At 29.0% G+C, this 24,330-nt stretch overlaps 1 protein-coding gene across 2 annotated transcripts in view; it reads left to right on the top strand.

Annotated features, from left to right (window-relative positions):
- The first annotated feature begins 7,746 nt into the window (after positions 1–7,746).
- Positions 7,747–24,330, top strand: part of LOC135922752 (uncharacterized) — a 28,870-nt gene continuing 12,286 nt past the window's right edge. Inside the window, exons 1-3 of one of the 2 annotated variants that reach the window (XM_065457203.1) lie at positions 7,747–8,578; positions 11,671–12,293; positions 20,983–21,236. In XM_065457203.1, the coding sequence (XP_065313275.1) occupies positions 7,778–8,578; positions 11,671–12,293; positions 20,983–21,236 (1,678 nt within the window). In that variant the 5' untranslated portion in view covers positions 7,747–7,777. The remainder of the gene's footprint in view (positions 8,579–11,670; positions 12,294–20,982; positions 21,237–24,330) is intronic. The other variant, XM_065457202.1, reaches the window with a different exon arrangement.

Consider the following 24,330-nt stretch of genomic DNA (forward strand, 5'->3'; position numbering starts at 1 on the left):
ACTCTAAACCCAAATTCTAATAATATTCATGAGTGGTTTGTGTTTCTTTGTGTAGTAATAATTTTAAAAAAAACATAAAAATACCTAATTTACTTCCCAGAAAATTGAAATGTAGCGTGTAAGTGATTATAAACCAAATTGATTCTGCATCGCGCTAAATCTTATGATAAAGAAATGTTTATGGCAGATTTATCTTTAATTATATTTTTAAAATACTAGTCCTATAATATTTAGCCACTATGACTTATATTATAGAGAAAATAAGTCATAGACTGACTTCAAAATTTATAGATCCACGGTTAGATATATTAATTAAAGATTCAAATGTCATAATTATACATGATTTAGGTAAGAGAGCATTTAGCCTAAATATTGATTTCTCTCAAAACATTTTTAAATAAATCTGTCACTAAGGGTATTGCTTGGAACCTTTCTAAAAATTATTTACATTTGATTTTCCCTAGTGCATGGCTTTAGGGATACATAAAATAGAAAGGAGGAACTGGGGGGAGAATTTTAGAACCAGAACTAAAACCCTCCTCTCAAAATTTTAACAATCAGCCACTTTGTTTAAAATCTAAACCATTACCAGAACTTATTTTAGTCCAGGTTCCAAATTCTAATATAAATAACTTAGTACGTATTCTGTTTCGTCTTATTCTTTTTTTAAACTTATTTCTGTTTAGACCAGTTTATTTAGATTTTGATGTAGGACACCCTATTCTGTTTAGTTTTTAAATGTACGTTAAATCTAAATAGTCTCTATCATTTATTTTGTTTTCGAGAAAGCTATATAGAGGGCTAAAAATATTTCTGTTTATATTACGAGTCAGAACATTGCCTTAGGGGTGCATCTTAGATTATATATTTTTTTAAAAATACAGAGCTCTTTGAATAGTGAATTTCAAACTTAAAAAAAATAAGAAATAACATCATTGTTCAGAACTCGACTTTATTATTTTTTAAAAAAACCTTTTAATTTGAGCTCAAAATAATATATTATATACCTTATTTTTTTATAAAAAAACTTAAAATAATTAGCATCTAATGTTAAAAGATATTTTAAAAAAGTATATCTTTTAAGTCAAGTTGCTACTTAAAGCTTAATGTCATATAGTATAGATTTATTTTTCACCCTAATATTATCAGTTATCGCACATTTTTATAATATGCATATTAATTACAAAAAAATATAATATAAAAGATGTTGATATAGTGTACATTGGGGAACGAACTACTACATGTCGTTATTACCATAGGGGTATTTGTCAAACAGGATTCACAATAACAAGAGCTCCTTAGAACAAATCATTTTTTATTATAAAAATTAAATTTCAATTTTTTTCTTCTATTTCTTTCCTATTAATAACAATTAAATATATTTGTAAGTTTAATAAACCCTTTATATCCATGAATTTATGTCAACATCATCTTAAATTATGATCAAATAAAAATCGTTGTTATTACCAAAAAACATTTGAATTTGACACCAAATTTTTATATATAATATAAAAACTATAATAATTATTTCAACAAACTTTTAGTCTATAAAAGCTTATAGAACATAATTTAAACATTCTAATATATCAAATTTTAAAATAAGATTAAGTGGTTTGACGTGTCCAAGGTTTTGTCTAGCTCCAGTCTCCTCTACCTTTCACTTGGGCCTATGCCTAATTCCGATTTTATTTTGAATAAGAAATTATGTTAAAAAGCGCTCAAACCGACTATACTTAGACGCACTATTATCACGACTAAAAAGTGATATGATATCATATTACTTTATTATTAATTAATCATTTAAAAATTATATTACTGCATTTATACACTTGAATAAAAAAAAAATTATATGTTTTCTACTAAAAAATGAATATAGATAGTTTACGTTGGAGGAAGTAGTATACCCAGAAACACAACTAAGTGCTTTGGTAACTACAGAAGGTTTTAACATCAAATCATATAAAATATCCTTTTCTTTTTACAAAACATCATCAATGTTTTCCTTACACTAATCTTTTGAGAGCAATTTTTAAATGATTCCTTCTTTTTCTTCTCTTTATAAAATTATAGATATAAGCAAATTAGAAAATAAATTTATAAATCCAAATTATACGAACATGATTTTAAATTGTGATCAAATAAGTCAATTTAATAAAAAATATGCAATTCATCATTTAATGTGAAAAAAATTATTTCGTTTATCACTTAAAATTGAAACCTACAGAAAATTGGTTAATTTCAAAAATATATAAATTATAATAAAAAAATTAAACACCCTAATAATTTTGTTTTTAGTTTTTAGTTTTTAACCATACTTCCGAAGCTGTTACCTTGCTCATATTGCCTTAGATTAATTAGTATTTATATATGCGAAATATTTCCATTTTAAATTGTAATAGTTGGTATTTTAGTTGAACATTTTTTTTGAAGAAAAGTAAAAATATAATTTTTTAATCTATAATATTTCACTTTTTCATATCATTTATATAACATTTTTACAAACTAAAATTAGAATATATATATATAAAGGTTAACTTTAAAATAAAAGTAAAACTAAAATAAAAATACATTTTGAATAATACACGTTAAAAAATACAATTCATATTATTCAACATTTTTAAAATTTAATTTCCAAATCATTTAGAATTTAATTATCTATTTTTAAAACTTTTATCAATTGTAAAATTTGGGCAATCATTAAACTTTATTCATTTCATAAGACAAATTTATTTACAAAATAAAAACAATCAAAAGTATATATATATATAAATATATAAAAAGTTAACTTCTTTCTATCTATATATATATATACTATAAAATTTGAATGACTTTAAATATAAAATACACGATGGTTATTTCAAAATAAAAATACAAAAATAAGTTAAACCAAAAATAAGAATAAGAAAATATAAAAATTAAAAAATATAAATTTGAATCTCTTAATATTCTCCCTCTTCTAAAATGCTGTCTTGAGAGCTTGTTATCCAAGTTGTTTATCGTTGTTGCTATTCTTGTACGTAGGTTTGTCCATATCCTTTTGAGTTTGTATGTTGGGTTATCCAAATCGTTAGCTTGTTATCCTTATCGTAAGTTGTTTTCATCAATCCTTGCTTGTCGTACTCGCTGCTATTAATACCAATTTTCAAAATTGTTATCATCATATCAGTTATGAATAATTAGGAATATTTGCGATACTATAAAATTTAATTAATTTGCGAAAGTATATATTTACATAAAAATTAACTTCAATATTCATAAAAAGATAGCCTTTTAGATACCAGAATTTTTACTGGCCCATCTTGATGAGAGACAATACATATTGGAGAATATAGGATTTAATTAAGAAAGTAAACTCATATAAAAATTCAATAATTATGAAAAGATAAAACATTTCAAATTTTTTCTGAAACCCGTTGATTTTCCAATTACCTTGAAAAAAATAAAAAAAACATATCCGGGTCTTTCACTGCCCTTATCTCTGTCTCCCACTTCCGCACCTCAACCGCCCTGGTTCGATCCCCCTCTCAGCTGAGCATGCCTAACCCCCCTTTCTCCCATACAGAAATTTTATAGGGCAAAGCATTCTACCCATTTTTATAATCACCACTCTCGATTCCCATTTCTTTTCACTTCCATACAACCTTGCCCAAACTCTGTGACCTACCTCAAACCTTTTACTATTTTTCTATTCAATTTTTTGCCCTTCCTTCTCATTTTCTGGCCTCAACGCATTCAACCCAATCCGAGTTCTAAGATCCAAAAGCTTTTCTGATGGCGGCAACTCCGCCCCTTTACGGCTATTATTATTTAAACCACCTACACATATCTCACCTTCTCCAAACTTTGTCTTCCTCAACCAACTCTTTACCACACCCACCATCCTCTCATCCTGTTCATTCGACTCGGATTATAAAGTGGTGATAGCACATGTTTCGCCCCTTCTTTCCACCCAAACTTCCGGAACCCTTTACTACTAAAGGCAGGACCTTCATCGGACACGATTACCTTGGCCACGCCAAATTTCGCCCATAAATTTTTCAATTTTCTCACCGCAATCATTGATGTCAATCCACCGACAATCTCAAACTCCACCCCTTTGGAGTATGCATCTACTACGAGGAAATACTCTTTACTCAAAGTAGTCCACATGTATTCTTTCGTCCCAAACGCTTTCGAGTATTCTTTTTATCCCTCGATGGCATACTGTCACAGGTATTGCACGCTACACATTGCCTAGCCAGCCTCTTAATTTCTTCATTCATTCCCGGACCACACATATTCGTGGTCCCATTGTTTCATCCCTCCCTGATGCCCAGCATGCAACATTATCATCACAGCTTCCCTCAGTCTATTAGTTACCATATTTTCCGCACTACACAATTATCCAATACTGTTAATTCTTTTCTCACACTCTTGTACCATTATTTTCGCCATGGTCTGCGCCCCATTAGGCATTCCTTTACTCGACTCAAGTCTCTATCTTTCATCGTCGCCGCACGAATTTCTTCCTTGCTCACCGGGTCACCTTTTAAAATTCTTGACATCGCCCCCCCCCCCCCCCCCCATAGCCATCCCCATTTCTTCTCCACATCTTTATCCTTAACATCATCACCTGCCCCACATCTCGACATAATGTCCAGCAAATAATTCTCTCGCCCCCTTCGATGTTTCAACATCAAATCAAAACTTCTTATCAATAACAACCACCTCCGTAACCTCGGAGACATCATCAACTCTTCCTTTTTAAACAAATGTATCAAAGGCTTGTGATACGTGTATACCATAAATTGCCGCCCAATCAAATATTCTCTGCATTTGGTCGGCCTAAAAATCACTACCAAGGCCTCTTGTATTACCGAATATCTAATTTCTGCATCCCGAAATACTCTCGAGAAGAACAACACCGGTCTCTATATTCCATCCATCTTATGCAACAATACCCCTTCTACTCCTTTACTCGACGCATCCACCTCCAAGACCACTTCCAACTCATTTTTAAAACATATCAAAATTGGTCCTTGCCCTATTTATCTCTTCAGACATTCAAACCATCTCCACACTCAAATCTTACTTTTTCAACAATTTGTAAAACGGCGCTGCCACTTCAGCAAAATTCTCAACAAACTGATGAGTAATTTACCATCCTTACAAAGGATTATATCTCCGTTTTACACTGCGGCTTCACCATATTTTCAATTCCAGCCATATTCTTATCCAGTGGCCATACTTTCATTCCATTATTCTAATGTTCTAAATACACAATCTCCATTACTCCCATTAAACTTTTCTCTCTTCTCGCTCGCAATCGAAATCAGCCTTCGGTTATGATGCTCTTGTGTGACCTCCATTATCTGCTCTTGTGTGACCTCCATTATCAACATATCATCCATATAATAAAATAAATCCCTAAAACACTGCCATCTTCGTTTAATATTGGCGCAGAAACACTACCCTTTGGCGTGGTTATCGTCACGTCAACAATTTCCGCATCCTTCCTCACCCGCAATTGCAAATATGCATTCGAAAAATTCACTTTCGAAAAATATCTGCCTCTTTTTAAATGCCAAAATTTTCTCGATCCTAGGTAACGGATATTTCACTTCAACCACCCATGGATTCAACGTTATCCAGAAATCTGCACACAACCGCAACCTACCCTTGGCCTTATTCATTGGTGCCAAAGGCGTCGCCCACTCGCTGTATTCAATCGGGCCCACTATGTCCTCCTTTACCGAGCGATCTAACTCCCACTTCACCTCCTGCCTCCAATCAAAAGGCACTCTAGCTCAATATTTCGGTACGCATCCATCCTTCATCGGTATTTTCACTTCATAATCTCTCAAGCAACCCAACTCCTAACTAAAAATTTACCTGTACTACTTTGCCAATCGCTCTACTTCCTTTTGCACTCATTCCAATTCCACCTCCAACCCTTAGTCTCCTCACTTCCTGTCCTTATTTTTGCATCTTCTGGCACTTTAATTCTCCATTTCACCTCGGTGATCCCACTACTTCCTTTATCACAACCTACCTTATCCAGCATTTGACTTTCTCTCATCGCATCTACACGATCTTTTATTGTAATTCACCCACACTCTCCTCAATAAAGAGACTCATCTTCATTCTTCTCTATATTATCCCTTCCTTCCATCTATTCCGCTGTATCTCTCGGCTCTATTTCCTCCCATTAATCCATCACTGTTTTCATGATACCATCTCTACTATCACTCTCTATGAAAAACAAACCCTATCTCGCAAATACCCCCAAAAATCATAAGCCGAACCCACTCTCGTGATCCAATCTCACCCCAGCACTGTTTCTACCCTCCGATCTATTATTCACAAGACAAGTACATATAGCTTACTCGTATACAAATTTCCATTTTTACTCTGCCCATGGCCGTTATTTCCGATCCATCAAACTGCCTCACACAAATCTCTTCTCTGTTTATAACTCTCCTGGGCCATAATTTACGATATTCCTCATATCACATCCCCGATATCGCCGCTCCAGTATTAAACAACATTGATACTACCTTTCCATTTATATTAAACAATACCCTCAGATAGGGATCAAACACAAAACCCTCTTCTCTCTCTCCTTGCAACATCCGTATCTCACTTTTCCATTTCCTTACCTTCATGCTCTTGAATTCAATAAATTTTCTGCTTGTAGTCTCTGGCTGCAATCCAGAGAGATAAGAACAGTGCGGTATACATTAAAAAAAACGGATTCTCTTGCGTCGTCGATCATTGACAAAAAACTCTTATCTCCATGTTTAATATTCATTTGTAAAAATAAAAACTCAAATTTGTGAATAAATGCAAAATATAATAACACGATGTTAGCCATTAAATTTAATATTTTTATTTTGTAATAGATAATGTGTAAAAATATAAATAAGTTAATCATTTTATAATTGATTTTTAACAGAGAGACGCAGAGATCAAAATTTGTCAATCCCGCATTTCAAAGAGATTTTTAAAAAAAGTTATCTTTGCTCGAATTTTTATTTTTTATTATTTTATAACTCGGTCGGAAATTTTAAAAATTTTATTTAGATAACTTTAATCATATTTTACAAATTTTTTTCAGAGGTGCTGGAATATGAAGTGTTAGGCCAATGGTATAATAGATTTATAAAAATTTGTGATATATTATAAGAATGTCAGATATTAATTATAATGATATTCATATATTTGATATTGGTATTTAATAAATAAGTACTAAAAATAATATTTTTCAGTAAAGTCTAATTATATATATATATATATATTTACTACATTTTCGATATATTAAGTAAATTTATAAGGAAAATTAAAAATATGAGCAGTATATAAAGTAAAGATTGGCACCTAGACCACGAGCTTATAGGAAAAATAATTTCGGACCTGACCAGGCTGAACAAATATCATTTATTTTTTGAAGTAAATTTTTTCAGTAAAAAAATAAGCTAGTGAAGCCGATGATTTCTACAAATATAGTATGAAATGCAAATGCATATTTTAAGGTTAATAATAGCATCTATGGTTTAAATTAAACAGATGAGTATTTTATTGTTATTAATTAGGTAATTGGAAATCTGTTAAAAAAGGATAAATCAAATGTAATTTTTTCGTGAAGTATAAAATAATTGATTTGGCTAAAGAACAACTGATTCTAAATTTTTTAATCGAGTATTTATAATTTTCAAGAATGATGTGACAAATCCATATAATTACAAACTGGGAAATTATTCAACATGTAAAAATAATCAAATCTTCAGTTAATATAAAAATGTGTGATAATATTACATCTTCCCTACAATATTCTCAAATTCCTTCTACTTCAATAACTATTGAAGATAAGGAAGAAATTAATAAAATTAAATCTTTACCAATCAATTCATCCTCAAATTTTAGAAAAATGATGGAGAGAATATTTGATTTTAATAGTAATTCTAATTGTAATATCAAATCAGATAAACTAAGTAAAAGGACTATATCTAACAAAGATCTTAATATTCCTAATCGAACCAGAATTTTACGATGTGTTCCCAATTTAAATTTTATAAGTTGCAAAAATGATAAAAATATTTACAATTCAAAAATTACAACAAATCCTGATATTATATGTCCTTTAAAAAATGATAATCATAATAGCACAACCAGCATTCATGAACCATCTAATCAATTGAAACCAGATACAAATATGAAACAGATATCAACTGATACATATATACCTTGGACAATGCCATTTAAATTAAGAAAAAATAACTTAGACACAATACAATGCTCCTCAAATAATCCAAAAAATATAAGTAGGAAACGAAAGAAAAATTTTAGTTACTTTAAACTTGACAATTTACTTAATATTGATGGACACCATTCTGTTAATACAACTGGTTCTTTTAGAAAAATTCACCCTAGAATGAGAAATACTGAAAAATATTCAAACCCTTTAGAACATATGAATGATGATAATCCTAATAACATTAAATTACCTGAATTTATAATTAATGGAAAAGTTATTAAGAATTCAGCTCCAGTACATCATGATCCTACGATGACAATATACCCATTTAATTTATACAAAATGGTATTATTAATTAATAATAATAATTTGAGATCATTTAATGCATTTATTTTAATAAATATAAATTATACTAATTAGATTTCAACATATAAATATTAAAATAATAATTAAATCAAGATTTTTTTAGTAAGTATAGGTATTAATTTATCTGATTTTTATATAACAATATATATAGATAAAAATATAATGTAAAAATAATATTAAGATGATTTGCAGGCCCAGCTCTTCTCAGCCTAGTTACATTGACTTAGTCGTTTTTTTAATATACCTCTGCTAGGCTTAAAAAAAATTTTTTTAAAAAAAATATCTACCACCAAGCTGAGTATTTTAAATCATCATTATTATCTAAAAATAAATAAAAATATATTTAAAAATTGTGTATCATAGAACAATATAATCAATTACTCACTTATCATATTTCCTAATTTTATTTTTTGATCCTAAGGAAATATATCTTGTAAAAAATTAATTAAACAACTAATCATTATTTTAAGTGTATTCAATTAAAAGAAACAAAAATACACTCAATATCCAAAATATAATACACTTTTTTAAGGAAAAAATTTATTTTTGATAAGTATCATTATCTCTTTTTCCCTCTGTCATATTCAGGCAATTGCATATGTTGCCAGGGAGAGAGCACAAAATGACTGATAGTTACTTATATAAAAGACTATATTAAATTAAAAGAGAAAGAATAAGGAAATTACCATCGATCATTTGAAGTGAAAGTGAGTTGATTCAAACTCACTTCATTTACAACAAATGGGGTGATAACATAATTTGAAAAGTTATTATATATGGATTTCATATTGGAAAAACTCTGTAAAATGCTGAATAGGTGTATTTTAATTTTTTAAAAAACAAAGCCATAGAAAAAATTTATACATGGAAATTTTATTGAAAAAAATCCTGGCCTGGCCAAATTTTTTTTTTCAAATCCAAGCTTGACTAAGCAAATAGTACCTCTTCAGGTCTTTGAGTCTGAATGTATATAATCATTAGCGATATATATAAATTTATATATTATTTTATAAAATAAATTAGATGGTGGAGATTTTTTTAATATTTTCATTTGGAAATGTTTATTAAGAAAGTCGAAGAAATTATATTTTATAGCATTTTTTTTTAAAAACTCAATTTAAATATAGATATTACTTTTCCTAGCATCTATCAATATTATTTTCTAGAATATAAAAGCCATATTTCTAGTTTTTCGCCTTTTTGAACAGGAACAGCTCCTTGATATGACTGGACACCAGAAACGTTATTCAGCAGATTTTGGAAAGTCGCAATTTATTGACTGACGATATTGATGTGTTGGACCTTTTGAAGAACTAAAATTAATTTGCAGACTTGTTGAACCAGATAGTGAACCATACACTATATTTATGCTCCAAAAATATTATAAATTTACCCAAATACAATAATATATTTACTTCTACTAATAATACCACTAAACTTTGCAATCATCGAAAGAAATTTTTAGATGTTAAAACTCCATTTTGACCAAGCATGGCATTAAAAATTTGTGCTTTCACTGTTATCTATTGAATCCTAAATTATGTACGCCTCAAATTTATAGGAAATTATCCAAGACTTTACAAAATAAAATCTTGGAAATTCAATAAATCTATATCTTCTTATGATTGTATCAATGACATATATAATACCTAGACTGACAGTTCATTCATTAAAATGCATTTTTAAGCGTTAAAAGCAAATCAGCGGGATCCGCCATTTTGGTAACACATATAGTAATTATTCTCATTTTAAAAACTATTATTAAATTGATAACTTGCTTCCTTATTGTCTCGATGATCCGGTAATTCTTTAATAAAGTTTGCATCAGATATAGGAATAAATTAGGCTCTCGTTTAAAATTTTAATAATGATTAGTGTAACCAAGATGGCGTCTCCAGCTGATTTGCATTGATGTACACTTTTAATGAATGAATTGTCAGTCTAGGTATTATATATGTCATTGGATTGTATATAATAATACAGCACAATATTTACGTTGTTTTTGAATATCAAATTTTAATTTTTTTAAAAAATGCATACATAAATTCGTGACTAATTGCGGCAGAGAGCGTAGACCAGCTGATTATGATCCAAGTATCAAAATACTATTACCAAATTATGGATCGTCGAACCTTTCAAAAAAAATAAGGAATGGGATTGAGATCTTTTTACTATTAATAGAATATTTTTTTTTTACTTAATCATAAGATAATAAAAATATTACTTATTTATTAAAGAACTGAAATTTTATTAATTAGTTAAAACACCCTATATACTCAGCAGTTTTAGTACCCACTGGATTTTAACAAATTTTAATTTCCCCCATTTTTTTAAAATTAATTTCAAGTATTCTTACTTAGCCTTTATAGGTGGTGTCTATTTCAGCATTTTTTTTCCTCGGCATCTAGACCGGTTACCCTCCCAACCTATTTTGGGAGACACAAAATGTTAGTGAATATTTATCAATTTTTTTAAAATTTATTTGATTATAAATTCGTATTTACAAATTTTGAATCGAATAACAAATCGAATGTGAATAATTTTCGATATACATTATTCAAAACTTTTTTGTACAATTTAAAAAAAATAAGTTAAAATATGCTAATTATTTTAATAGTTAACTCATAAAAATTTACTAAAAAACATAGATTGGATGGAATCATATGTCAAAGAAATTTCATTTTTTAATTTTCATATTAAAATTAACATTTTTATTACTATCATTTAAATTACTCGGTTTACACTGTTGAATTATTCGTTTGTATTTTATTTCTTTTTCAAAAAATCATTTATCGTAAAATTAAATTAATTAATTACTATTTTATGATGATAAAATAAAATTCACTCCTTAATTAGTTCTTAATAAGTTTAAGTGATCGACCTTTATAATTTTTATTCGATTTTTTAAATATCGACAGCTGTCGATATATAAAAATCGATCGATATATATAGGTTCGGGCAGGCTTCTAGAGACAAAACCAATCAGTTTTTCAAATCGGAAATTAAATATCATTACGCCTTTTTTTTTGACATCTATAATTAATTACTATTATTTTATTTTTTTTATTCAGAAAGATGACTCGCAACTACCCCGCTTCGACTCTTCTATAGAATGCCCTCTCTGTCTTACACGATTCCCCTCCTCCCTCGATCCTTCTCCACCCTCTTCCGTTAACAACGGTAAGAAGAGTAATAATAGCGATAATAACAATATATATCGCCTGACGTCTTGCGGGCACGGCTTTTGCAGGGATTGCCTTAGGCGATATTTCGAAATCGAAATTAACGACGGACGCGTCAACATAGCTTGCCCGCGTTGTACAGAAAAGGCCAGGCCGCAAGATTTGCGAGACGTTCTGCTCGGTAAAGATATTAAGGCGGCCGTTTCTGGGGAAAGTGTGATTTCCGAAACTATTATTGGTAAGGGGACACGCGAAGGAAAGGAGGGGGTAAGTGATTCTAATCAACTGAATTCCCATGAGACTACACCTATGGCAGATGGGGGCGTGGCAGAAAAATACTCTGATGAAAACGTTGAACAAGGCCTGAGAAAAGTTTGCAGCGAAACGGAGAAGGGCAATTTGGATGTAGTGGGAACCGGTCACGTACTATTGAGGAAATGGGAAAGGTTCACGCTAAGGAGGTTTTTAGTGTCCGAGCCGGACGCTCGTTGGTGCCCGGCCCCAGATTGCGGGTAATTTTAAGTCCAATTTAATCTATCGGTCATTTTTTTCTTCTCTCTAACTTTCCTATCGAATCTAACAAATGCTCATTTTAATAAGATTTATCATTAGGGATTTGCAAATTTCATCAATTATATTTTCTCATAATCTTGAATCGTTATCTATTATTTATAAAAATTATTAATGTTCCTTGAAGGAAAAAAAACTAATTATAAAATTTATTTTAGGTACAATTATAAAAATTAAATATTATTTTCTAAGATTTTTTACACCTTATCTTAAACAATTTATTAACTTTTAATGATATTTATCTCAAATTTGTTTTTTTTGTTATAAAGTTATATAAATTAAAATAAAAAGTGCTGCTACTATTTAATATATATTTTTAACATATTTTATTCGTTTTTTTAATAAAAAAATATCTTTCCAATATTCATAAAAAAAAAGAGAAAGACATTTTCAAGTTTTACTTATAAATGACTAGTAAATATGATAAACTCAAATATAAATCCTTCAAAATTTCTTCTTGATAACCAGTCTCTTCGCTAGAGAACTCCTAAAATAATTCGACATTCGACCAATTAAAATTCTGCCGCATAATTAAGATGGGGGGGGATCTCTTAAGAGAGCCATCAGTTTGGGAGGAAGGTAAAGGAATAATCCCTGATAAATTTTATTTTTTATATTAATTACTTGCGAATTTTTTTTAGTGTTTATTATACATCTCAAACGAGACATTATTTTGCTATAAATATTATTTGCGATATCCGATTTCTATATTTACAAGTTATGTCCAAAATTTGTTTTTTGTGTGACTAATGATAATGACTTTATTTGAAAGTTGCGACTTTTCGCAAATAACCAAATTTTTTTTTGTTCCAACACACCTTTGCTTGCCTTTAAATTTTTTTTATACAGATATTATAAAACGCATCATTTTGTTTGTTTTCTTAATCATTCATTACAAATAATACACGCTAATACCTGACATAATTTTATGGTATAATGATCCTTACATAATTACATAATATATATAAAAACATATGATTAAGCTATTTTCATTAGATGAAAGAGAATTTATTTTCGATAATAATTCCTAAATAAAATGTCTTAAAATTTGTGACTTATATAATATAATGAATGCTATTATCGTTGAAGCTACCTTCAAAATAACTCGCTACTGCTACGTTTACCTTAACAGCCACATTTTCTTCTTCGTTTGACACTCTAAAAGAGCAAATATCGAAAGCCGCGTTACGCGTTTGTAATTATGTATTTAGATTTGTGTATAGAATTTATTTTAAAATTCATAAATGATAAATAAAATATTTATTTAAAATGTTAAACGATCTGTCACAATTATGCCCAAGTGTCCTTTTTGGATGATTAGCATTTGAAATAGTGTCCAGAACCCCTCAACTTTAAAGTACGGAAAAAAAATAGAACTCAACATCTTTATCGTTAAATATGTGTTATTATAGTTTATTTTTATTTTTCATTATATCATCTACGATATTATCATTACATGAAATTTAAGCAAAATTTTTGTGGCAAGCTTATTGGATAGCGTATTTCATAGAACTCTGCTCGATCAAATCCGGCCGAACTCGCTCTTGTCAGGCGGATAGACATTTTCTCGGCTGACTTTTCTGGATTTAGATCTCGATTTTAAAAGTTATTTCGGACAGGATTCGTACTCCCTCAAAATTTTAGACGATTTTGTTTTCCCTATTTATTTTTATTTTTTGCGAGGAATTATTTTCGAGAATAACCACAAAATTTATAATACCTACAGCTCAAAGAAATATGAACCCGAATCTTAGTAAAAAATTTTTATCCTATCTACTCGAAAAATTAATAGATAGCATTACTAGTTTAGCCACTTCAATTGCTACTTTTCAGCAGCTGTATATAAAATATAAATTTAAAAGGAATTAATGGAAATATTTTCTCGATATTTTTATTAAATAATTTCCAACTATACACGTTTATGGCCGTGGGCACATTTTATTTTGCTCCATGGCAGAATTTACTGGACAGCGACCGCGTTATCTTAAATATCAATAGTTTTCTTCTTTTTTTAAAAAAAAGTGTCATATAAAGTTAGCGTGATTCGAAAATACTAGGCATAAATTTCTTATTATTATTTTATAAGATTATAATTGTTTCATGTTCCAGATTCTCTCCATAATTTATAAACTCACAAGTGTGCAGTTATAATATTTATACTAAGTAATAAATTAACCATATTATTTTTTGCATATAATTTCAAATTTTTTTTGTCTATAACTCACGATATCAATTCATCATTAAGGAGATTAGATATGTATATCATTTCTAACGTAAAATATAAATGAGAACGAACGAGTGTCATAAATGTGTTTAATTATGTCTATAATTGCCAAAAAAATATCTTAAATTGCTTTTACGGAAAAAGATAAACTATTTGTAATAATTATGGTAAATTAATTTTATACGAGGTCTAAATAATATTTATAATAAATATAAAAAATATTTAACTATACATACTTTTTATTTTAAAGTTGGCTACTATGTTTATTTCAACATGATTTTTTAAAGTGCTAAATTATTGGGTTCATTCATTAACATTACATTATACCCTCATAATTTGCTAAACATACGAAAGTAACATACGAAAGTTTTTTTTTTTATATTATCGTCAAATTCTTAAAAGTGTAAAGGTAAATTAATTAAGATTTTATAAAGTTTGCCATCATTTTTATTTTTTACAAATATTTATCATTTTATAAACCATTAAAAATAATTTAAAATTATTTTATATATATATTTTTTAGTAAAAATTCCCCTTTTTTTTTAAAAAAAAGAAAGAAATACTATTATATAATTAGGTTATATTCCCTTATGTCTGTGAAAAAAAAACCTTTTTATTTTCATATTATTATTTGTTTATAGATTAATACGAACATTCTCGTTCATTCCCTAGCTTTTAAATGCTGAAACCGATCTTCTATCATAGCCCTGGCTTATTACAAATTTTATCCTATAACTTCATTGGGTAATTGTACTCTATTTTTTCCTATTTTTAGTTGACTGTAAATGGTTAAACATAGTTTTGAAAGCTAGCACTTTCATAACCCAACTCTACTCATAGCTATGAGCACGTAGACAGGACTTAGGATTTACTCGCGCGTATTGTTACCCTCAACCATTTATTCTCCTTCAAAAAAATATAATACAGATCAGCATGTCCCGAAAATCTGAAAGCGGAGATATAATTTTTTTTTAAAAATATATTATCTACTTCCGATTATAATACAAACTATTTTTATTTATTTATTTAGTGTTGGGATTTTCTATTCCCAAGAAAAGTTTTAACAGGTTTTCGAACCAGAAATTCGGGTTCAGAAATTTTAAACTCTATTTAGCGGAAATTTAGGAAATATTAACTTAATTAGAACTGATTTTATGAGAGGGATTTCATAAATACCCCTGGTTTCAATAATTCATTTTTTAAATATTCAATCAAGGATAATGGGAAATATGAAAATTAATTTTTTTCGGTTTATGAGGGCCGCGCACGTCATGTTACAGCTCAGACCATCGAACCGGTCCTGCCAAAACTTTAAGGCTTGTTAACCAAAAATGACATTGGGTTTTGCTTAATTAGATGTGCATAGGATTTTGAGTTCTTCTGACCAATAAGTTTTTTTTGAAAAAAATGATTTAACTTTTTTTTTGTCAAAAGTGCAAAAAGTGAAAACGACGATATTGTAGGAAGGAACATGTGATTAATAGATGTTTGAGAGTATATTTTTTGACTTTTCTTTCTCTCGGCAACTTGAAGCGGATAATAATGCTAATGAAGGCGGGATGCCTTTACAAGTAAAATCCCAGGACATGCTCCTGCCGTTATCCCATGGAATGAGAGTATATCAACAGCTCCTAGGCGGCATTATTAATTGACCAATCTCGCTGTTCAAATAGTTACGGATTAACTCTATAGTCCACTCCATATGATTTAACAAATTTTTTCGTACCTTTTATATATCTATCAATCTTTTATTCAGGCAATAGAGCGGATGCCTTGCTTTAGAATCAAGACAGACACCCCACAAGCCATAGAGGCACCGTTAACACTTTTTTAGTCGATAAAAATACTGACCGGTGTTTTTCTGGGTATTACTTGCCCTTCTGACTATCGCATTATCGAATTTCGTAATTTGTTAAAATTATTTGGGAAATTTGTTAGGATAAACTTCTATTCATCGTGATTAGTCAGAACTATCCATCACGAAAGAATTTAGATTGGTGAGGTGCTAGAAGCGACTGCTCGAGAGAAGATAAATGGCTACAATCCTAATTTTTTCGGGAAACTGGATAACGCGAATGGGTCGGATTATTTTGAAAATGAGATTTGGTTAATAAACGGAAGAGGATACGATAAGGGCACAGGGGGAGTTTAGGAGTTCTTTCGACCGAATCGGAAAATAATATGCAGGCTCAAATGATCCTGAAAAATTTAAGATGAATAATATTCTCTACTACAGATTTTAAGAATTAGGAATAAATAAGGCCCTCCTAACGGAAAATTGTAATTTAGAAATATTCCAAGAATTTTGATAATTTAAATGCCTATCGCGAGGGCAAGTATCTAATATTTAGAATTATCTCATTTTTTTGATGCGATTTTGGTTTTTTATTTTTGTTATTTATTTAACAAAATTTTAAGGTTATCCCAAAGTGAGTTTCTTTTTTTTATATTGATGATGTAAGCATTATTTTAAAGAAGGTTATAAACCCTTTTTTTTCTTCCAATTCTATCATTTTAAATTTTCGAGTTTGCCAAATATAATAATTTAAATAACATCAAGAATTTCATTTCTCAAAAAATAAGGGTATTTTTGAACAAAATTCAATTTGGCCACGTAATTTAAAATGGAAAATGACTTTGGACATACCCGAAATTATGAAAATTGGCAAAAAAAAATAATATAAATTAAACGATTTTATAAGGGAGTTTTTATTTTGGCTTTCAACTCGATCCTTTAGGTGTTTAGCATTTATATGCTAAATTATATTTATACCTAATATGCGGCCATTTTTTATTGTTTTTAAAATACCAAATTTATTTGAAATGAATTTATTCTTGATCCTTATGCTTTCATCTTAAAATTGATGCGCGCGCAGTGAAATCTTAACCCTAAAACCGAATTCATAATATTAACGCCATCTTGATTTAAAATAAGAATTTAGTTGAAAGAGGCTGAATATTTACTTTTTTTTAAAAAAATGCTTTTATCATTTTAATTTTTTTTCTAAAATAATAAATAATGCATGACTCATTATATTTTTATTTATGAATGATAATTCATAAAATCAAATTTTTTGTAATTATTTTGACCCCTAAATTAATTTTTATACTATATGCCAGCAGGCAAAACAAAAATTGAGATTTATCTCTGGTTATAAAATTATCGCCGAAATCCAGTGATGGGCGGAATTTTTTTGTTTAAAATTCCACTTTTAATATCCAGTCATAGGCGAATTTTTTTTGTAAAATCAAGATCTTCTTCCGGTTATAAAAAAATATAAATGATTTAAAATTAAAAAAAATTATTCTCACAAAGGAAAATAAAATTTGATGTCATCTATCTATACTTCATTTATATATCACAAATGACGTAGGTTACGCTATTGAAAATGAAAATTATAGCGCTTCTCGCCTAATTTTGAATCCTTAGAAATTTCAGTATAACTGGAATCCAGATTCCTAGATTGCTTCCTCCATGGCAGGATCAGGAATCTTTTAGATTGTCATTCATAATCAAATTGGCTACAAATATATTCTTTTTGAATGAATTTTATGCCACTGACAGCCACTCTTTTTACAGATGGGCCAGGTGGTAAAAATGGGAATTCTTTTATTTTACACTTTTGTTTGCTAGGGAGAAATCACTAAATCACCAGTCATTCGCGCACATCTATCATTATTTTTTTTCGAATAAGTTGATTTTTTTAAAAAAAAAATTTTTTTGCGGGGAATTCATTTTATTTGTTAAAAAAAAATATTATTATAAAACTTTGCTTATATCTTATATAAATTAGAAGGAGAAGGAAAGAAAAAAAAATCCAAAAAATGGCCTTCAAAAAAAATATCAATTTATTATAAATTTGGTTTTAAAGAATGATATTTTTTTCTAATTCTTTTTATAACTAATACAGAGTGTTTAATTTATTAATTTAATTAGATTAATAGAGACTATTTTCATAATACATGTATATTAAAATATAATAATTTATTTCCCATTTTAATCATAATGATGATTTATTTATATTACATTATCTTCTACCACAATGTTTCACTTTCAACGTTTCTTTAAAATTGAATTGAAAGCTTTATGATCACAAGATTCTAGGCACAAAAGTATCTAAATAATGTATATAGATACTTTAGAAACTCTTCTGGTGGTCTAGGACAGGTATTTTCTTCGGCCTCGAACCAGACATTAATTTAAATATTTTTTAAATATGAATTTATCTTAGGATTGTTGCATAAAAGTTAGCGTAAAAAAATCAAAATTTTATAATTCATTCGATAATTTTTTCCCTTTTCCTTTAAAATTTGCGAGTTTTTTTTTGAACGTTTAATATATTTAAGTTTACTCTTGCCATATTATAAGATATATTAAAGTTTACTCTTGCCATATTATAAGCTAAACCGGCCAATCTGTCCTTATGCCTTATTTATAATTATCCGCGATGATGGTTAAGGCGATACGATTCGCGCCTACTTATAAATATTAGCCTTAAGGCTTCTATACGAAAATCAATAATTATATGCTCAAATTGAAGAAATACATATGTATGGTGAATGTATTTTTTTTAAAAAAAATTATGTAGCCAACATATTTTCCACGTTATCAAAATTATTTGAATTGGTTCTATTTTAAAAGTCGGGTTGGTTTGAGCTTTCGAGAAAACTAACCGACTTTTAAAGTAATATGTTGGATGTCGGACATTAATGGATACAGATATTTTCATCTTGATATCGTTTCACTATTAATATGCATTAAACCCCCATTTTAAGTTTAATTTTTTGAATTATCGGACATATTATAAAATGTTTGAGATTGGTTCGAACTGGTCTGTAAAAATTTATTAGCCCGGCCCGAAAAAATGTTTTCACAAGTTGCCCACCCCGGTAGGGTCATGCAAATCTCTGTTTCATATATCCCTTACAAACCTTAATTTTTAAATAGTAATTAGTTAATCCTATAAAAATGAAACAACCATTTTTAAGATTCAATTACCTAAATACCCTTTAAAATGATCAATGATGGTCTAGTTTTTTAATACTGTTTCAAAATATAAAGTTCAAATTTTTTGCAATTTCCTGTAATTAAATTGGATTTTTAAATAACTAGTTCTGCAAAATCGACAAATTTGCCTCATCATAGTGGTGGGTGAAAACTAAGCATATGCTTCTCTGAGATAATCGTTATTGGCCAATGTTAAGCCATTTTGGAGAGCTCATCAAAACTGTCTGAAATTTTGCGATTTATTAACACTACTACATATAAATTTAACCTGTCCACTATCTATCAACATTTTCTATATTATTCTAGAAGATAATCAATGTATTATAATAATGATTGACTTGATATTGATGGTTATGGTTTTTAGGAAATATATTAATTTTGTATTAAAATCGATGATTGGTTTACTCAGTTTTTGAAAATAAAAACAATATTATATATATAAAATATATCTCTATGGAATAAAATGAAATACCATTGAAATAAAAAGACTTAAAGCTAGTTAATTGAATTCTTAAGTGTATTTTTATTTTTAAAATATCCTTAATATTGCACTGACCTTATTGGAAAATTTGGAAATATTTAGTTTGATTTCTATTTCTAATATTAAAAGAAAATATTAAAAATGTCATAATTCATAAATCGAAGTGTAATTGCTAATAATTAGTAAATTTTCTTATAAATACCAGTATAAAAAAGAAATAAAGTGATTGGTTAAAAAAAATATTTTCCTTTTGCCAGAATAACTTTTATATTATTACAGATGAATGTATATTATTTTTATAAACCAATAAGGAACCCGGAATATCAGCATTTTTTCGTTTCTGTTCCTTACCGGTTCCGGTTATAACGGTGTTTTAGAACTTTCCATCTAACTTAATATATTTTTTAAATCAATATATTTTATTAATGAATTTTTTATTTAACTCATTAATATGAATCAATTATTTACATCGAATAAATAAGATTAAATTAAAATTTTTTTTTCTCTTTAATTCAACAATTATTAATATAATTATATATCCATTGATCGACATATCAAAATAAATGTTTATATAATTAAAAACTAAGTAAAATTTATAAAAAAAGCATTTATCCATTTCCATATTATGATTTTTAATAGATTTTAGGGAACATTCCCCTTCCGTAAAAATTCCGGACGTTTCCGTTCTATAATTTCAAAGTTCCTTACCAGGTCCTTGCGTACAAGTTAAAAGATACTAAGAATAATATACGTTGACTACTGACAGACATTTCGATTGAGATTTAATCTATTTTCTCATTCATAAGTTCTAGTTTATCTCATTAACTAATCAAGGATCGTATCCCCTCCCCCTAGTTTATGTAATGTTATTGTTAAACCTTTAAATATATTTTTTTTTACCTCTTCAAATAACCAAAGCTTTGCCCTGATAGCCACCGGTTGCGCCAGTTGCCCCATGCTGAAATGCGAACGACCCGGATGCAACACCTACTTTTGTTACCATTGCAAAAATGAATGGCATCCTAATTTAACGTGCGACGCCGCTAAAACCTTACGTTATAACTGCAATTTCAATGCTCTCTTTAACGGTGCCTCAACTTCTTCAGCCCTTGCCACGGCTTCTCACCCTGGTGGTATCAATTTGGATTGCCTACCTTTGCATAGCTCTATCGGTTAAAAAATACAAATTATTCATTTTTAATAAAAAAAATTTCCAAAATAGTTTTTAATTTTGCACTATGCTGACAATTTTTTTCGCATTTTTGCTTACGCCATTATGTCGTTTCTTAGATTTAATATTGGAAAAAACTAAAAAACAAATTATATTTTTTATTTTTTTTTAAAAAAAGGAATATTTTTAAATATCATTTTAATTATAAATATATGTATATTTTTAAACAAAAAATAATAAAAAATATGAATAAATTACATTACAATGTTTTCCAATTTAGAAGGGGAATTTTTTTATTTTTTTAGCCAATCAATATACTTAAAATTATTGTTATTTTGCATAAGCTCTCTCTTAAAATAAGGTTATTTCCTACGTCATTTTTTAAAATAGATATTATACATATAAAATGAAGTATATTCGCAAATTGTTCCTCCTCATATAGTATTATATAAAGGCATGACATAATGGTATTTACTACTTGAAGAATAAAATGTGCTGTAAATAAATTAAAAAGAAATACTATTTAGGGCTCAATTAAGAGGTGGCAACGTCAATGTATTAAGATGATTACTAATTTATGACATTGGCTTTGGTATTTCTTTTGGTCCGACTTTATATTCATTCTAGGCAACAAAACATGATGGAATCATCCCAGGGAGAAGTGGATGCTCATAAAAATAGGCAGACGATTATTTAAAGTGATGGCAGGAATAAAAACCTTCATTGGGATCTCCGATGCCTAAAGCCATTATTTTTTCCGAGACTTTTTATTAATTGAAAGGCCTCGTCTTCTAATATTCACAAATGTGTTGATGAAATAATTTTTCTTCTAAAAAAAATTTCTACTTTGTATAAATTATTTAATTTAGAGAGTCCATTTGAGTTTGTAGCTTTTTTTAATTGTTGTAAAGAATTTTATCGCTGTTATAAATGAAATATATTATATATATTATTAATGTTATAAATGTCATATAACAAATCAATCATACAGTTAGAATACTTGATTTCCATACACATATCAAATAAAGAAATTGTATATTGGCGACGTTAAAGAAGATAAACCAATTACTAGTGGTGGATTGAATATATCAAATGAAACGAATAATATTAATCAAGTAATTAATATTATACAAATGAAATTTGAAAATTATGATAATCAAAACAACTTTCAAGATTATATTGAATATATAGATGATGTGTTGGAGGTAAGAGGTATATTAAAATAATGAAACTAAGAAAAAAATATTATTTGCTTATATGGAGATTAGTAATTTGGCAGAGATGAGGTCTTTTGTATATCCAAAAATTTTGAAAGAACTTAATTATGACGAGATAATTGAAGTGGGTAAAAAAGTATTTAAGCATATTTCAACGTTATTCAGATTAAGTTTATTCGGATAGAAAGAGGGGATGGTGAAGCAGTTGCTGAGTTTGCAGACCGACTTAAAAAATTGGCACAAGAGTGTAATGATTCTGACCTGGATGGAAGATTGAGGGATCAGATGGTGGCTGGAATCAAAATGGGTGCATTGGAGAAAGATATTCGCACCAGATTTTCAGATGGAATAAATGACATGGGAGAAAGGGTGAGTTTTCAACAGGTTGTAAATATGGCTTTGGCAATGGAAAGGGCTGAGGATGAAGTGACAAATATGATGATAAAAAAAAGTCAATAAACCTAAGGAGCAGATAGAGAATAATCAAGGAAATTTTTCTAATCAAAAGTACCCATATAATAATAATAATAAAGAAAAAGGAAATTTTAGTTATCACAATAATAATAATAATAACTTTAAGTTCAGAGATAACAGTAAATTTAACAATAATGATATGTGTAAGTACAATGAATGCTCAAAATGTGGAAGAACTCACCCCCCTTTTCAATGTTTTGCATCAAGGGTGAAATGTTATAATTGCCAAAAGGTAGGGCATTATGCTGAATATTGTAAGGGACAGAAGTTACATGCTATGCATCAAGATAACAATGACTCATCAGATTAAATTAATAATATTTCCCAAATTGGTAGAAATAGTGCGTAGATATCTGTTAGGATAAATGGAGTACTTATAGAATTTGACTATGTTACGGGGGCACTGGTATCGGTGATTGGGAAACAATATTGGTATGAAATTGGCCGACCCAAGCTTGGACCAACCACAACCTTGTCAGTATATGGTAACCAACCGCTGGATGTACTTGGTGAGACTATGGTAAGGGTTCGTCTTGAAAAGATAAGCAGATCACTAACGATTGTGGTGACCCATTCAAATGACATACCAATATTTGGACTACCATGGATACTGGCATTTAATATGTTTATCCCACGACAAGTTACTATACGTAGTATCACAAGTAAAGAGGTTATGACAACCGATAAACAAATTGCTGGCATGACGACAGAATTTTACAGTGTTTTTGATGACAAGCCAGGACGGGTGAATGATATGGAAGTTAGCATACATCTGAGTGAGGCAGCAAGGCCGAAATCATGGCCAGCTCGTAGTGTATCTTTTCCATTAAGAAAACCAATATAAATGGAACTCGATAGATTGGTTAAACTGGAACATTGAAGGAGATTGACCCAACAAAAAAACTTTCGACATGGGCTACTCCAACAGTAAACGTACGCAAAACAAATGGAGAAATCAGGATTTGTGCGGATTTTAAGGTGACATTAAACCCATATATTTTATACGATTATCAAATTATACCAACGGTAGATGATCTTTTAACCAAATTAAAAAATGGAAGATTTGAAAGATGCATATTTACAATTACCAATAAAAGAGAGTTCAAAAGAATACTTAACCATATCAACCCATATTGGTTATTTCCAATATCAATGTATGCCTTTCGCTCTTTCTAGTGCGCCGACCATTTTCCAAAGATATATGGATAATTTATTACAAGACTGCCAAATGACCGGAGTATATCTTGACGATATTATCATAACGGGGTAAAATGATGTAGAACATTTAGCTGGGGTTGGTCGGACAGGGAACAAGAGATATTTGATAAAATAAAACAGCTTTTGTCAACAAATAAAACGCTAATTCTATATTCGCCAAACTTGCCAATTATATTAGAATGTGAC

The sequence above is a fragment of the Gordionus sp. m RMFG-2023 genome, chromosome 1 (genome assembly GCF_954871325.1).
Source record: "Gordionus sp. m RMFG-2023 chromosome 1, tfGorSpeb1-WG-v2, whole genome shotgun sequence".
Taxonomy (NCBI): Eukaryota; Metazoa; Nematomorpha; class Gordioida; order Chordodea; family Parachordodidae; genus Gordionus; species Gordionus sp. m RMFG-2023.